Genomic DNA, 16,926 nt, shown 5'->3' on the forward strand with positions numbered 1-16,926 from the left:
TGGGAAAGAGACATGCTTGGCCTCGAATTTAATTTCCATCCTACTCTGAGAGCCTCACACAGTGGCTGAGAGCGAACCATTGCACAAGAATGCAACAGAAGCTTCTAGAAGAGAGGAACTGTTGGCAGATGGCAGTTAGGAAGGGCTACACAGCTGGCCGACGTGGTGCCCTGGAAAAGGGCCCAAGGGCTGTCCTGAAAGCCACGATTTCACTAAGCAAGGTCAATGAACAAGAACTGGCAAGGTATGCAAATGATACTTAGAACATCCTGGAATCAGGTGGTAGAAGGAAATGTGTAGTGGTTGGAGTATTTGACAAGGGTCTGGAAAACCCAGGCCCCTTCCGCACATGCAAAATAATGCGTTTTCAAACCACTTTCACAACTGTTTGCAAGCGGATTTTGCTATTCCGCACAGTTTCAAAGAGCACTGAAAGCAGTTTGAAAGTGCATTATTCTGCATATGCGGAATGAGCCCCAGGTTCGAGTCCCTACTTGGGCCTATTGTATCGTGGGAGCAGTGGTGGTATGGCAAGGGGGCCGGGGGTGCGTTGTGCACCGGGAGCATGCCCCCAGCCCTTCCCCCTTTTCCTTGCACCCCCCCTGTGGCTCCCCCCGCCCCTTCCCACATTTAGCTTAGTTCCTTTTCTTTTTCTAGTACTTTTTCAGGTTGAAAAAAGCAGCCTGTTCACATTTCAGGCTAAAAAACTGCCTGAGGAACTATACTTCCCAGGAGACCTTGGGGCTCACAAGGTCTCCTGGGAAATATAGTTCCCACCCAGGACTTTGGAGAGCTCCCCCCAAAAGGTGCCTACCATAAAAAGCCGTGAATTATATACAGAGTCCATTAATTTAGTTAAAAACCAACCTGTCATTTAAAAATAGCTTATATACATCTGGGGCATCTCCTTACTTCTCAATAATGGGTTGGATCCTGTCTACTTATTCTGTGAGCAGAATGGACTTTTCTGCATTCCGTGACTGTGAGCCAGAGTAATGTAGTGGTTAAGATCAGGTGCACTCTAATCTGGAGAACTGGGTTTGATTCCCTGCTCTGCCGCATGAGCTGTGGAGGCTTATCTGGGTCACCAGATTACCTTGCGCACTCCGACACACGCCAGCTGGGTGACCTTGGGCTAGTCACAGTTCTTCGGAGTTCTCTCAGCCCCTACCACCTCACAGGGTGTTTGTTGTGAGGGGGGAACAGAAAGGGGTTTGAGTCTCCTTGCAGGAGAGAAAGGGGAGGGATATAAATCCGACTCTTCAGTTCTTTTCCAGTTAGATGAAGCTATCGTGCCGCCTTTATGATGATTTGAGCTCTGTGACTGAGGGAAGAAACGGAGATCTCATTCCTTGGCTTCTTCTCCTGACAGGATAATCCTGCCGTGAATCCTTCCACCGCTATGTCCTCTTCCACCGGCGAAAACCCTTCCCCTTCCACACCGGTTTCCAACACAGACCCAGGAAACTCAAGCCCCCACAGCTCAACCGAATCATTATGGGGGGAGCCAATGGAAGACTTCATCAAGGAACTGACCTGCATCCTGTGCGTGGAGTTGTTCAGGGAACCCATGATCCTGCCCTGCAGCCACAACTTCTGCAAAGTGTGCATCGAGAACCTCTGCCTGAGAAAAGGCGTCATCGTCTGCCCAGAATGCCAAGGGAGGTTTCCAGACAAAAGCTACATGGAGAACACTGTGCTGCAGAGGATGGTGGAGAAGCTCCAGGCCTGCCACGTGATGAGCACTCAGCAGAGGTGCACGGAGCACAATGAACCGGTGACGCTCTACTGGAAGCCAGAAGGGACGTTGGCCTGCTTCAGCTGCAGAGAAGCCCAGAAGCCCGAAGACCAGAGCACCCAGTTCCTTCTCATTCCGGATGCTGTGCAGATCTACACGGTAACCGAGGCGCAAAACAGCCGCTCAAATTATTGAGCTGGATCCAGGCTGAAGTGGCCGTCTCCACCGATTCCTCCTGCCCCCATTCTGTTGCAGACCCCTTTTCTGTAATTTCTCAGGGTCTCCTGTACCCCAGCAACAGCATTTTATGGTGGGCTTTGGGGTGGGGAGGGAAGAAGAAGAAGAGTTTGGATTTATACCCCACCTTTCTCTCCTGTAAGGAGACTCAAGGTGGCTTACAAGCTCCTTTCCCTTCCTCTCCCCACAACAGACACCTCGTGAGATAGGTGGGGATGAGAGAGTTCCAAAGAACTGTGACCAGTCCAAGGTCACCCAGCGGGAATGTAGGAGTGCGGAAACACATCTGGTTCACCAGATAAGCCTCTGCCACTCAGGTGGAGGAGTGGGGAATCAAACCCGGTTCTCCAGATTAGAATCCACCTGCTCTTAACCATTACACCACGCTGGCTGTCTACAAGCTCCTGTCCCTTCCTCTCCCCACAACAAGCACCCTGTGAGGTAGGTGGGGCTGAGAGAGCTCCGAAGAACTGTGACTAGCCACGAGGAATGTAGGAGTGCGGAAACACATCTGGTTCACCAGATAAGCCTCCGCCACTCAGGTGGAGGAGTGGGGAATCAAACCCGGTTCTCCAGATTAGAATCCACCTGCTCTTAACCACCACACCACGCTGGCTCCCAGCCAGGGAATGCAGAAAAGTCCATTCTGCTATCAGAAAAAGTAGACGGGATCCAACCCATTATTGAGAAGTAAAGGGGTGCCCCAGATGTATATAAGCTATTTTTAAATGCCAGGTTGACTTTTAACTAAATTAATGGACCCTGTATATAATTCAGGGCTTTTTATGATAGGCACTTTTTTTGGGGGGGGGGGAGCTCTCTAAAGTCCTGAGGAGGGAATTGGTGGAAATTGGTGCAACCTTGCATATGCTTAATAGCACCTATTTTTTTAAAACGCAAAGCGCTGTATACTTATCTGGCACAAAGATCACTTTTCGGAGAGAGAGAGAGAGAAAGAGATGATAGATTACAATTTAGCTCAATACAGCTAGTAGAGGTCAGTTCGACTGATTTGTTCATTGGCAAACAGTAAGCCTCACAAATGGTTGAGCAGATGTTTGTATCAACAGAGTCAGCATGGGGTAGTTGTTAAGAGCTGTGGACTCTGGATCTGGAGAGCTAGGTTTGATTCCCCTCTCCTCCATAAGAGCAGCAGACTCTTCTCTGAGGAGCTGGATGTGTTTCTCCACTCCTCCACATGAAGCCTGATGGATGACCTTCCAGTCACAGTTCTCTCAGAACTCTCTCAGCCCCACCTACCTCACAAGGTGTCTGTTGCGGGGAGAGGAAAGAAAAGGAGCTTGTAAGCCACCTTGAGTCCCTTACAGGAGAGAAAGGCAGGGTATAAATCCAAACTCTTCTTCTTCTCTTGTCACTGACACCTTTTATAAGTATATGTGTTAACATGTTTTTTAAAAACCCTTGAAATATACCAGTGATGGTGAACCTTTTCAAGACTGAGTGTCCAAACTGCAACCCAAAACCCACTTATTTATCACAAAGTGCCAACATGGCAATTTAACATGAATACTGAGGTTTTAGTATAAAAAATGGTTGGCTCCAAGGCGTGCGTTACTCGGGAGCAAGCTTGGTGGTAGTCGATGGCTTTGCTTTGAAGCAACTATGCAACATTTCAAACGGGTGAATCACGACCCTAGGAGGGTTTACTCAGAAGCAAACCCCATTGCCAGCAACCGAGCTTACTCCCAGGTAAAGGATCATGCTCTAGTTCTTCCCATGAAAATCAGTAGGGTTTAACAGCGCTTAACAGGGAATCAAACCCGGTTCTCCAGATTAGAATCCACCTGCTCTTAACCACCACACCACGCTGGCTTCCAGCCAGGGAATGCTGCTTCCCCAAAACTAGGTCTTCGGTTTAATGCTAATAATCTCCCTGAAATAATTACATTATTATCACACGACGAACTCTGTGTATGCATGCCCACAGAGAGAACTCTGAGTGCCATCTCTGGCACCCGTGCCATAGGTTCACCACCACTGAAATATACTGTCCAGTTACCTGGATGCCTTGTTGTAGGCCTTCCATAACAATGGATTTCTTTCAGTTTATTTCATTCCCAAGCAGTTAGCTCTGTAACAACTGATAAGTCTACCCCTTGTTTTGAGGCCGGAATTAAGAACAGTCTTCCTAGATTGATATCTTCTAAAAGCACGAAATGGGTTGTTCTACTCTGTTGCGATATTTTACGAGGTTCTTCCATGTTGTTCATTGCACGATATAGGTCCGAACGACCGCCTTCTCAGGCTAATAACCAGTGTGGCATTTTCTCCGCAGGAAAAACTGATCTCCAGGAGAATTCAGCTGAGGTCTATTCTACTGAAGCTGGAGATATTGAAGAATGCCCAGGAAGAGAAGATTTCTAATCATAAAGTGGGTTGCATTGATACAGGAACCCCCTCTCAGAATATCTATCAGTTTGCAGTTCCCCCTGTAATCTGCACAGCTGATTGTAGGAATTTTGCCATCTGTGTGGGGTTGAGCAGATGGTATTTAAGAAGAATAAATTGAATGGGAAGTGGGGTGCTGTGTGGTTTCCGGCAGTGGTGAGATCCAAAAATTTTAGTAACAGGTTATCCATGGTGGTGGGATTCAAACTGTGGTGTAGCGCCAATGGGGCTGGGCGGGGTACGACGGGGGTGTGGCCGGGCATTCCAGGGGCGGGGCATTCATAGGCAGGGCTGTGGCAAGGACGCAGCCGCTGTGCCAGTCCTTGGGCGGGAAACGAATGCACGCAGGCGCAGGCTGCCACGCACACCAGTGCACCTCCTGCTAGACTGCTACAAGTTCTGCGCGCTACTGCTGAGAAGAGGGGCGTAACTAAGGCAAAAATCAGGTGGCAAAATCACCAATTAGTAACCCCCTCTCGGCACACACAAATAATTAGTAACCTACTCTCGGGAACCTGTGAGGACCTGCTGGATCCCACCTCTGGTTTCTGGGCTGTATAACCGTGTTCTAATAGCATTTTCTCCTGACGTTTTGCCTGCACCAGCCACAGATGCAGGCAAAACATCAGGAGAAAATGCCACTGGAACATAACCATACAGCCTGGAAACCACACAACACCCCAGTGATTCCAGCCGTGAAAACCTTCGACAATACATAGAATAGCAAATGTTAACTTTCTCACGATTGTACCGATTGTAAGATGTAGGAAGAATGCACCAAATTCTTTTTTTTTTTGTTTTTCCCTAGGATTTTGCCTTTTTAGAATTTCTATCAGGCAAGTGACAAGGATGTTATTAGTTGCCCCAGCTCTTGTTGCTGTTTTCATTTTATGCCTAATCAATTTGCTTGCGTGCATTTCCAGGAGAACAAACTGCAACTTCAATACCACATCTCGATGGAATTCCTAAAGCTGCACCAGTTTCTTCACGGCAAGGAGAAAATGTTAATCAAACAGCTAAAGGAAGAAAGTGACATTCTCCTCCAGGAAATGGAGGCAAATTTAAACCTGCTCCAAGACAAGTCGCAGAATACTAAGGATATCCTGGGGCACATCCAGTCCCGCCTATATCAGCAGAATTCTGCAAGCTTCCTAAAAGTAAGGGATCCAGACGTGACAGCACATCTTTGAAATATTGTTCCTTGGTTAATCAGTGAGCATAAGAGACTGGCCCCTTCCGCACATGCAGAATAAAGCACTGTCAATCCACTTTCAATGCACTTTGCAGCTGGATTTTACTGTGCGGAATAGCAAAATCCACTTGCAAACAATTGTGAAAAGTGGATTGAGAGTGCATTATTTTGCATGTGTGGAAGGCTCCAGAGACTGTCCAAGAAAACTAAAGAGGGATAAATTTGCCCCTAGCCAAATTAGGCACTTTTAGAGTTGCCTTGTTTTTATTTCATGTGTACTTATTATTGCACTTATATATTATTAATGTGTTTATTCAGCGTTGTGAAACTCCCTGAGTCTTGAGGGTGGAATAATAATAATAACAAATATCTAAGCTTTGGGAGACAGTATAACATCAAATAGTTGTTGCTGTGGTGGACGGAGGGCAGACTTATGTTCCTGGGTTTGGAGGAAACATCTGCATTTGGCTCTCTCAAAAATCAGCCAGTTTATATGGCCAGACGAACTTGAAGAAAATAATTTAGTTGAGTTTTTGGACAGTTGGAAATCCTTGATAGATGCAGCAGGGGCATTCCAGAGGTCAGCTTCAACCCAGAAGTTTTTGCCTGCCAGAACATTGCATCGAGGATTTGGACTTATGCCACCACTTTGGCTGGCGTAAGTCTGTAAAGCCCAATGGAGGGCTTTTCAGTGGCAGGGAGGTTTTGTTTGTTTTTGCCTCCTTGCGCTGCCAAGAAGCCCTCTTGCGGGGGAGGGGTGGCACTCTTGCGGGGGGTGGGGGGTGGTCCCCAGAGGCTCTGGATTGGGCTGCCCATTGATAAAGAGAAAGTGGTAATTTTTTTTTTTTAGCGTTAATGCTCAGTGCAGAAGAAACTGAGATGGAAAATGTGATTTTCTGGGATTCCGTTTTCGTGTCCTTTGTGATGTGACACCGTTTAAATACTAATACAGTTTTAACAAAAAAATTAGTGACTTTTATCTGCTTAGTTATGCACATAATATACATTCCCAAGAAGTCAGTAAACAGGGTTTTTTCCCTTCCTTTTCTCTGACAGGAAATACAAATCTTCGTGGATCGGTAAGTGCGGGTCTCTGGTGGGTGTTTTCAAATGACCACATCAATCCATCTTTGGGATGCTTGTACTTACTTATGGAAGCAATTACTAGGTTGAGCTTGGCTTTCTCCCCCACTTGCTCTCATAGCGACCTTTGTATCTGGTTCTGAATCCAACATTAACCTGAGAAGGCTCCAGGCTTAAAAACAAAACAGAACACATGTTCAGCCGTCTGGCCTGAGGATTCAGCCAAATGCTTAAGGGTTAAGACTAGAGATGCACAAATATGCCCCAGTTCCATGTATTATCGCCTACATACTTATTTGGGGTTTCAGCTCTTTGCGATTTCCCCCATGCTGTTGATCTCTCAGACCCCTTAACTTCCCAAGGAATAATATTCAAATCGCTGTAATTAATATTTTCTAGAATATTTCCCCCCTCTCTGCACGTACACGTACCATCACAGCCTGCTAACGGTAGTGTGCATTTAATGGTCTGTGCAGGGTGAATAAAAAAACCGAGCAGTCCTCACAGAATGAGCTGGTGTCCGGATCTTTGAGCATGGGGCATTTCAAAGGGCCGGTGCAATACCTGGTGTGGAAGGAAATGAAGTCCATACTCAGCCCAGGTAAGTCTGGCTCCTGGTTGTTCAAAGCTAAATCACACTGAAGGAGATTAAAGAAGAAGAAGAAGAGTTTGGATTTATATCCCACCTCTCTCTCCTATAAGGAGACACAAAGGAGCTTACAATCTACTTTCCCTTTCCCCGCCCCCACAACAAACACCCTGTGAGGTGGGTGGGGCTGAGAGAGCTCCGAAGAACTGTGACTAGCCCAAGGTCACCCAGCTGGCATGTGTCGGACTGCACAAGCTAATCTGGTTCACCGGATCAGCCTCCAAAGCTCAAGAGGCTGATTTTAGAGGACAAAAGCCAAGCTTGGTATATGCTGATAGATCTGTTAATGGATCTCTTGAGGATTCTTTTGGGTTACAGTGTGGGTGACTTAAACCAGTATAGAAATATAATTTAATCTACATCATTATTTAATGGATTTTTAAACCACCTTTCTTGAGTGGAGGTCACAGCAGCATACATAGCTCACAGGAACCCTGCGAGGCAGGTTGGTTATTCATTCATTCATTCATTCATTCATTCATTCATTCATTCATTCATTCATTCATTCATTCATTCATTCATTCATTCATTCGGTTTGGTAAACCGCCCTACCCCCAAAGGCCTCAGGGGTATGCTGACATTGACTAGACCTCGATTACACAGTAAGTTTCCTGTCAGAGTGGGATTTGAATCCAGGTATCTCCAGACCCAGTCTAGAATTCTATCCGCTACAGTCTAAAATTCTGACCACTATGCCATATTGGCTCAGCATACCATATTCGTGTAGAAGGCCTTTTCAAGAAGTCCTGATGCAATCACGGTCTTCTGCTTTAATCATTCGTCGTTTTCTTCATTAACCAGATATTTCCTTCCTGACTTTGGACCCCGCCACAGCCCATCCGAACTTGGTTCTCTCAGAAGATCTGACCTGCGTGAGTCACGGCGATTCCAAGCAATTGCTGCCAGACAGCCCAGAGAGATTTGACTGCAGTGTCTCTATCCTGGGATCCGAAGGGTTTACTTCTGGGAAGCACTACTGGGAAGTGGAAGTGGAGAACAAGACCAAGTGGACTCTCGGAGTTGTAAAGGAGGGCATTAGCCGGAAAGGGAGCTACCCAATGTCATCTAAAGCTGGCCACTGGCTTATAAAGCTAAGGAGGAAGAGTGAGTTCAAGGCCCTGGACGTTCCTCCTCGCTGCCTCACCATGTCAAGCCCACTGTGCCGAGTTGGGGTGTACCTGGATTACGAGGGGGGCCAGGTGTCCTTTTACGACGCAAGTAAACTGATTCACATCTACTCTTTCGTGGACACTTTTGCCGAGAAGCTTTACCCATACTTCTGCCCGTGTCTGAATGACTCCGGAGAGAATGGGGACCCACTGAGAATTGTGACTTATAACATGTAGATGGGTCAGGATCAAGCCTCTCGTGGTCTGACTCTGCTGCATGGCTACATGGAGGCCACTTACAGGATCCAGGGTGACGCAATCTCATGCCGACGAAGAGGGTCAGTTAGCACCCGCAGACTGCTTCTGGAATCGAACTCCAGCCTGAACGCAACAGCTTCATCTCTCTCTTCCTAAATGTGGAGATGGAGAGGAGCCATTAGTGCGAGAAGTACGCTTGAACCAACTCCTCTTCGAAAAGACAGCGACCAAATATTCCATTGAGTTAATTCCGCAAAATAATTTTAGCCCCTGTAAAAAAAGCTGTCTACATGATTTATTTTTTTTAAAGTTAACTTTATTTATGTTCAGTAGGGGAAAGTACAAAAGAGGATGTCTTATCCAGAGCAGAAATAAAGATAAGAAAGTTTGACACTCTGCAATGATTGCACAGTTGAGAAGTCTCCAATTACTGGATTTCCTCAATTTTGAAGAAAAGCATGCATTCCTTTTTTTATTAAATAAAAAAATAATAATATCCCAATTTCACTGTGACGTTTATAGGTTCCTGAGCGGCAGATACCTATACCCTTTGCCTTATCCCAGATTTATGTTGAACAAATTATTAATTTGGATGAATTTATACTAGCGCATTTAAGAAATCGAGCCTAAATTCCGCTATTACCCCCATATGCATAGAGAGAAAAACATAAACGTATATGTCAACAGATATATCCATATGTAGCTTGATTAGCAGGCAGACAGATGTACGTGTGGGTAGACTGTTGTGTACACGGATAGAAAGCTTGGCAAGTCATATACCAACACTGAGCAAGTCAAAACCCTCTCAGTTTCTGCCCCCATCACGACAAAGGGTTGCCAACTTTTCAAATTGCTCCCATAGCCATCCCTTCCCAATAAATTGGTGGTGCGTGCCAGATTACAGTGTCAGCCTAGGTAGGATCTGGGAGACCCGGGCTCAAACCCCCACTCTGCCACCTTCTGGGTGACCTTGGGTCAGGTTAATTCTCTCAGCCTGACCTACCTCACAGGGTTGTTGTGAGGATGAAACGGAGGAAAGGAGATGGATGTAAATTGTAAACGTAAATGTAAATGCCGCCCCCATTGTGGAGAAAATCAGGGTATAAGTGAAGTTTATATTTATGAAGTTTATATTTATGATGTGCCCCCAGTGGGTTGGTATCCACAGAAGTCATAGGCCTCACAAGCCGTCCAGCCAAACCTCCATATTTAACTCCTTGCTGTGAAAATTTCACCGGCAGATCAACTTTATTTATCTACCTATTTGGGGGATTTACACGCTGCCCTACACAGAAGCCCGGGCAATAAGAGCATCGTTGTACAAAGCAGTCCTCAAGACCATAAAACTACCCACCCGCATACCTTCCCCCCCAAATTGCTGTGAAAAGCACCGGAGCAAGTAAAGCCCCTGACCAGTTGGCAACCCCGCACACTTGTGGAAGCTACCAGGAGCTCTTGTGGAGTGCGAGGGCGTGCGTGCGAGATATTGCCTGCGGCGTCTCAAAAAGTGCACGTCGTGTGTGCGCGCGTGCTGGAACGTGTACGAGCACGGGAGTGATTTTCACACTTGAGGGGAAGGATCCGTGTGAGGGACGGGCAGGGCGGTCCCCCTCACAGCCCACCTCAAGGCATTTGGCACCAAAAGAACAGGCAGCGGAGCAGAGGCAACCTCAAAATGTTCAGCGGCCACCAGGCCTGGTTCTCCCAAAGCGTCGCCCGAGACCTCTGCGACCTCTGGGGTGAGGGCAGCCAGGCCGCTGAGGGAAGGAGGCGCACATTTACCTCAGCCAGACTGACCCTCACATATTTGCGGGGGCATTAGGAGCGAGAAAGGGCGGGAAAGGCGCCATTATTCTCTGCCACGAAGCTATTTTTTTAAAAACATTGAGAGCTACTCAAGACAAAACCAGTCAAAACAGGGCTAAGGTGCAAAGTGTGGCATTATTAGCACGATGTTCATGTCGTGAGAGAATTCCTGAAAGGAATTTTAGTGGAATATTTTAGTGGAATATTTAGTGGAATATTAGTAGCCAAATTTTATTGGGAAATTCCTGAAAGGAATTTTAGTGGAATATTAGTAGCCATGTTGTGGAAATATTGGTATACCCATATTTTCAGCCAACAGGTTGCGGCTGACAGGGCTGTATAGTGGCTAGCATGTCAGGCACGGGCTCGGTAGACCCCTGACTGGATGACCCTGGGGCCAGTCATCTTCTGTCAGTGTGGCCCACCTCGCAAGGTTGTGAGGGAGAAACACGGTGAGGGGAACCGTATCTTCTCCCCTGAGCTTCTTGGAGGAGCGGTGCGAGAAACGCAAGACAGATAGTCGAAAACAAAGCATCGCGATGCAATTTAGTAAAACTCCCCCAGTTCTGAAGAGACGACAACTTGAGGCAAACAAACTTTATTTGACATTCCTGGTCAGCAACTAGTTGTATCAAGATGGCCGCTAACAAAGCAGACTCTGTGCAGATCTTGTTTTCATTGCCTTAACTTCTCCTACCGGGTAGCCACTTTTGGGTTGGCATGGCAACCGGTAGGCCAATGGCTCCTAAATGCTGGCCACCCTGAACGATCCACAGGAGACCAGATCTAGTCCCAGGACCAACATTTGCTGGTCCCTATTCAGCACAGACTTCATGATTTGCCGGATTTCATTCCTCCACTCTTCTCTTTCCAGAAAAGGGTCTTCTGGGGCTGTCGTCCCTTTTGCTAAGGGACAGCACATCAAACAGGGGCAGCACATCAAACAGCTCAGAAAGTTTGGGGTCACCTTTGGAATTTAGACACACTTGGTGGGTGCCGCCACAAAATGGCTGCCACAGGAGGCAAAACCAGACACAAAATGGATCCTGCGGCTTCCCTTCAGTAGCACAGCGCAAATCCTTGTGATGTGCTGCTTCCACAGAAAATGTTTTTAAAACTCTGCACAGAAAATGTTTTTAAAACTCTGGTCAGAAACCTTGCTGGGCAATAACCCCACCTGGCCCCACCTTGTTAGAACAATTGGCAGGCTCCATGTTACCCTGTTTCCCCGAAAATAAGACATCCCCGGAAAATAAGACGTAGTAGAAGTTTTGCTGAAGTGCTAAATATAAAGCATCCCCTGAAAGTAAGACGTAGCAAAGTTTGTGTTTGGAAGCATGCCCGACGAACAGAACACAGAAAAATAAGACATCCCCTGAAAATAAGACGTAGTGCATCTTTGGGAGCAAAAATTAATATAAGACACTGTCTTATTTTCGGGAAACACGGTAGTTATTCCTATTCTAGACTGGGCCTTGTTATGATGCTGACCCAGAAACAGATTTCTGGAAACATGTAAACTTGAAAATGACTATATTACACCTTGTCTTAGGAGACAACTTCTAAAGCTGTCGACTTTACAACCAGCTTCTGTAACGGTATATTTAGCAACGGCGTACAGCCATTAGTACAGAATAATACTGATTCCCATAAAGTAAGAAGCTTCAGCTATACATTACTACAGGCCATTACAACAGTAAGCTGGGCTGTTTATTTTCCTGGTCAATAGGTAACCCTAAGCTTGAATGATAACTTATGCTGAATTCAGATGTCAATTTCAATTTGACATGACATCCAAATGAGAATGTCAGAATCTGAAACACAGATTCTGAAACACAGTTTGTTGCTTTGGCTACCCCCAAACTATTTTAGATAAAGTACCTCACAAGATGGGGTATAAATGAAGTAAGCGATGAACATAAAATCTAGTTCAATATTAGGACTAGTACATTGAGAAGTGACAGAAGGACAAATCTTTGCACCCTCGGTAACCAGAAATGCTTTTTAAACTAGCTTTATTTCCTATGCAGAGGCTTCCCCCTCCTGGATAGAGAAGATGTTGCAACGCTGAGTAATTATTGTAACTTCAGCTAGTTTAGTACCACAGAATATGCAGGTCTGCCTTTAAAGACCCGAAGCTCTAGTTGCTGCAGGATGTGGCTACGTATCTCCTGACAATGCTGGCTCGACGGCATTCAGCTTTATTATCTGTACTGTGCTGTGGGCTGGCTGCATGCACACTTCTGAACCTAATGCAAGAGGCTGGTGTTAAAGTTCTTCAAAATTACCGTTCGCTGCCTTTATAAATCATCTTAGTCCGGTAATGGCGTGCTTTTTGAGACCGAGTGCCCAAACTGCAACCCCAAACCCACTTATTTATTGCAAAGTGCTAATACAGCAATTTAACCTGAATACTGAGGTTTTAGAGTAGAAAAAATGGTTGGCTCTGAGGCGTGCGTTACTCGGGAGTAAGCTTGGTGGTAGAAGGTGGCTTTGCTTTGAAGCAACCATGCAATTCTTCGAATGGGTGAATCACGACCCTAGGAGGGTTTACTCAGAAGCAAGCCACATTGCCAGCAACCGAGCTTACTCCCAGGTAAAGGATTGCACTTTAGTTCTTTGCATGAAAATCAGTGGGGTTTAACAGGGCTTAACAGGGTTGCCTATACTGCTTCCCCAAAACTAGGTCTTAGGTTTAATGCTAATAATCGAGCCCAGCGATCCAGGCCAGGCTAGATGTGTGTGTGTGTGGGGGGGGCGATTTCTCCCCCCACATGATGAACTCTGTTTGTGCGTGCCCACAGAGAGGACTCTGAGTGCCACCTCTGGCACCCGTGCCATAGGTTCGCCATCACTGATCTAGTCCAACTTCCTACTCAGTGCGGGACCGGGTAATCTAGTTCATTACCACACACTGGTTGACAAGTCTGTGCTTGAAAACCTCCAGAGAGGAAGGTTTAGGAAACTGGTTCCATTATCAAACCACTCTTGCCATTAAGAAATCTCTCCTCGTGTTCAGCTGCCCTATAAGCCTATTACAGCAGCTGGCCAACATTTTTCTTAAAAGGTGGTATCCAGAACAGTCACAAATCTCCAAATGAGAGCTCACCAGTTAAAGGTATATTTTATGCTGCCTGTTTCATTCAGCTTTCATCAATATACTACTCCCCCGCCTCTAACCAGGAGATGAAAAAACAAATTCCATGAATAACTATTAATCCTGCAAAACAAAAGATAAAGAGACTTGCAACCATGCAAATAATATGTAAAAGCTAAAGGAAAAATTCCAAATTTTTTTGCCCATGTTCAGGTTGTATCATTGGCCAGGTGGACATAGGCCCTTTCCGCGCGAACCTTAAGCTTTCTCTCCTCAAGTGGCGGCGGGGTCCTGAGAACACTCCCCACTGCAGGGGCGGTGACGAAGCAGCCGCCGAGAAGCTGCATCTCGGCGCCCCCCTCAACGCGCGGCATCCCTGGCGCTCCTCGAAATGGCGCCTTTTGATGACCCCGCGCAGAGTGCGGGGTCGTGGGTAGATTTTGGCGCTCAGAGAGGTAATGCGCTGAAATTAGCCTTTGCCCGGCAAAGGACTGCAAAGGTAAGTGGGGAAAGGGCCATAGAAATTCATCAGATGCATTCTGTTTTAACTGAAATCAAAAAAATCATATATACATTGTTCGTTATTGAGAATAATTCAATCATGTAAGCTTCTAGTTTGCGGACTGAGTTGGGACTCTAGGCTTGTCGATTTATTGGATTTCGAAGTAACGAATTAGAGGACAACCAAATTATGTTACGGGGATTCGGATTTGTTTTCGCAGAATTCAATCGGTACAGCGTTGGTGAAAACAATTAAAAATTGTCTTCAATTGTTTTCTCTTTATGTTTAAAATTATATTCCTTCTTTTCTTCCTCCTCTAGAATACACGAGAGCTTAGATTATCTAGAAGACAGAATTGTGGTTTTTCATTCCTCTTATCTCAAGGCAAGTGCCAACTCTGAAATTAAGACCACAGTTCCATTGGGACATTTCCTCCTTCCGCCTGCCTGCCTACAAGAAGGTTAGTGCATGTTTGTGTGTCGGGTGTGTGTGTGTGTGTCCCTGTGTGTAGAAATTGTCTGAAAAGTTACATGTAGTCAGCAATTCAAATATACCCAACAGCTTAAATGTCTTTCCTATGTTGTGTTGATTCCACTGGCCTTAGAAACATCTTGAAGATGCCAGCCACAGGTGCAGGCGAAACGTCAGGAGAGAATGCTGCTGGAACACGGCCATACAGCCCGGAAACCACACAGCACCCCAGTGATTCTGGCTGTGAAAGCCTTCGACAATGCAGAGGCTAAAATATTAGGAACTGGAAGAAAAGAAAAGAGAAATTACCTTTTTAATAGTTCAATTAAAATATATTCAATTTTAAAAATTTTTAAATATGTCATAAGCCATTTGGAATAAATAAATAAATATGGCTCTTGCAAATTACATTGGTGAATCTGCAATTCACCAGAAAACATTCCCAAATGTATGTGGTGAGCTGGGAGTATACACTTATCAGAGTTTTATACCGTGTTTCCCCGAATATAAGACAGTGTCTTATATTAATTTTTGCTCCCAAAGATGTGCTATGTCTTATTTTCAGGGGATGTCTTATTTTTCCTGTGTTTTGTTCGTTGGGCATGCTTCCAAACAAAAACTTTGCTACGTCTTACTTTTGGGGGATGCCTTAGATTTCGCACTTCAGCAAAACCTCTACTATGTCTTATTTTTCGGGGATATCTTATATTAGGGGAAACAGGGTATTGATGCGAATATTCTTCTGACAGAGAAAGTTGTATTTATGTGCTTGGAAAGTCAGCACTGCTGTTTAGAACTCAGAAAACCGCAATGATGAATTGTAGGGTGGTACTGTTCTGTTGGTAACAGCTGGTTTTTTTTTTCTTGAATGGGGAATCAGTATAAAATGTCAATGATGAATATTTTTTACATTCCATACAGAAATTAGGAGGGAAAATGGCAGTTTTATATGGGAGCAAATAACTGAACCCCTGAAACCTCAGGTAAGAAGAATATCTTGCATGTAAACAGATTTTAATGTCTGCTTTATTTGGTTTGTTAATTTTGTTATTTGAGTTTTGGTGCTTGAGTACACAGTGAGGAATATTACCTCCCCCCCACTTACTGGTAAATTGTAGTGCAAGCTTCCCCAAGCACAAAATGGTTGCTGGAGGATGCAAGGCCAGAAGCAGAGACACACATACAAAAAGGAGAAGTGCAGGGGAGAAGAGGCGGTAATTAATAAAGGAGAGCCAGCGTGGTGTAGTGGTTAAGAGCAGGTGGACTCTGGTGAACCAGGCTTGATTCCCTGCTCCTACACATGAAGCCTGCTGGGTGACCTTCGGCCAGTCACAGTTCTTTGTAACTCTCTGAGGCCTAAATATCTTATAAGGTGTTTGTTCTATGTAGAGGAAGAGAAGGGAATTTGTAAACCACCTTGAGTCTCCTTACAGGAGAGAAAGGCGGGATATAAATCCAAACTCCTCCTCCTCCTCCTCCTCCTCCTCCTCCTCCTCCTCTTCTTCTTCTTCTTCTTCTTCTTCTTCTTCTTCTTCTTCTTCTTCTTCTTCTTCTTCTTTTTCTTCTTCTTCACTGAAAACATTACATAAACTTCCCCTGACTTGTAAAGCTGTGCATGTCATCCAATACACGTACAAAGTTCTGTATTTTTGCACCGGACATGCTGCAGCAATGATTCTCCCACCCTGTGGAAAGACTCCAATGCAGTGGCAGGTAATAATCTATGGATTCAATAGTGATATATTCATTAGTTAAGGACAAAATTAATATTTATGGACCTGATTTCCCAGCTTGCTCATAAAACCACATCGTGGGTTTTATGCAAAGTTTTAACGATGATTATTGAACACCTGCAGGACAACGTACTTGCTGATGGCAGGAATGACGAAGAACGAAATGACAGGAGAGAAGGGTTGGAGAAAAGGTACATTTTCTTTCAACCGAGATTCTTTGTTGTAGAATGCTCCGCTTGGGTCTACCTAGTGCCTACCTAGCCCTACTCCCCCCCCCCCCATCCATTTAAAAATTTGAAAGTAAAAAATACATTTTGGCATAAATGCTCTTGAATGGCTTGCACTCATCTCACTAAACACAAAATAAAAGCTACCTGGTGGTAGAGAATTGCAGCTTAGCTCAACGGAGTTTCGAATGCATTAAAACAACAATACATTCTCCAGAAATTATAAGGGCAGCAATAATTTAAACAAAAAAGCGGACAATTGGGCTAAGAGCCCATGAAATAAGGATCCTTTGAGGGTGACCAGTGATCTCATTCTCCAGTCCCTTGCATTGGGCGCTATGGATTCCTGGGCGTGATACTGTATAGTTTGGATGGTCTTGGGACTTAGGCCCCTTCCGCACATGCAGAATAATGC

The 16,926-nt window shown here is 45.4% G+C and overlaps 1 protein-coding gene across 1 annotated transcript; it reads left to right on the forward strand.

Annotated features, from left to right (window-relative positions):
• Nucleotides 1–1,402: 1,402 nt before the first annotated feature.
• Nucleotides 1,403–9,039, forward strand: TRIM69 (tripartite motif containing 69). Its single transcript, XM_048482095.1, has 6 exons — nucleotides 1,403–1,897; nucleotides 4,272–4,367; nucleotides 5,308–5,541; nucleotides 6,633–6,655; nucleotides 7,136–7,260; nucleotides 8,110–9,039. The coding sequence occupies exons 1-6, from the start codon at nucleotides 1,403–1,405 to the stop codon at nucleotides 8,652–8,654; spliced, it is 1,518 nt and encodes a 505-aa protein (XP_048338052.1). The 3' UTR covers nucleotides 8,655–9,039.
• The last annotated feature ends 7,887 nt before the right edge of the window (nucleotides 9,040–16,926 follow it).

The sequence above is a fragment of the Sphaerodactylus townsendi genome, linkage group LG17 (assembly GCF_021028975.2).
Source record: "Sphaerodactylus townsendi isolate TG3544 linkage group LG17, MPM_Stown_v2.3, whole genome shotgun sequence".
NCBI lineage: Eukaryota > Metazoa > Chordata > Lepidosauria > Squamata > Sphaerodactylidae > Sphaerodactylus > Sphaerodactylus townsendi.

Excerpts from the sequence above, each read along its gene's own strand:
- TRIM69 (XM_048482095.1), top strand. The coding sequence starts at position 1,403 with ATGTCCTCTTCCACCGGCGAAAACCCTTCCCCTTCCACACCGGTTTCC. Across the intron at positions 4,368-5,307 it reads AGAAGATTTCTAATCATAAA|GAGAACAAACTGCAACTTCA; the intron begins GTGGGTTGCATT and ends GTGCATTTCCAG. Across the intron at positions 6,656-7,135 it reads ATACAAATCTTCGTGGATCG|GGTGAATAAAAAAACCGAGC; the intron begins GTAAGTGCGGGT and ends TGGTCTGTGCAG.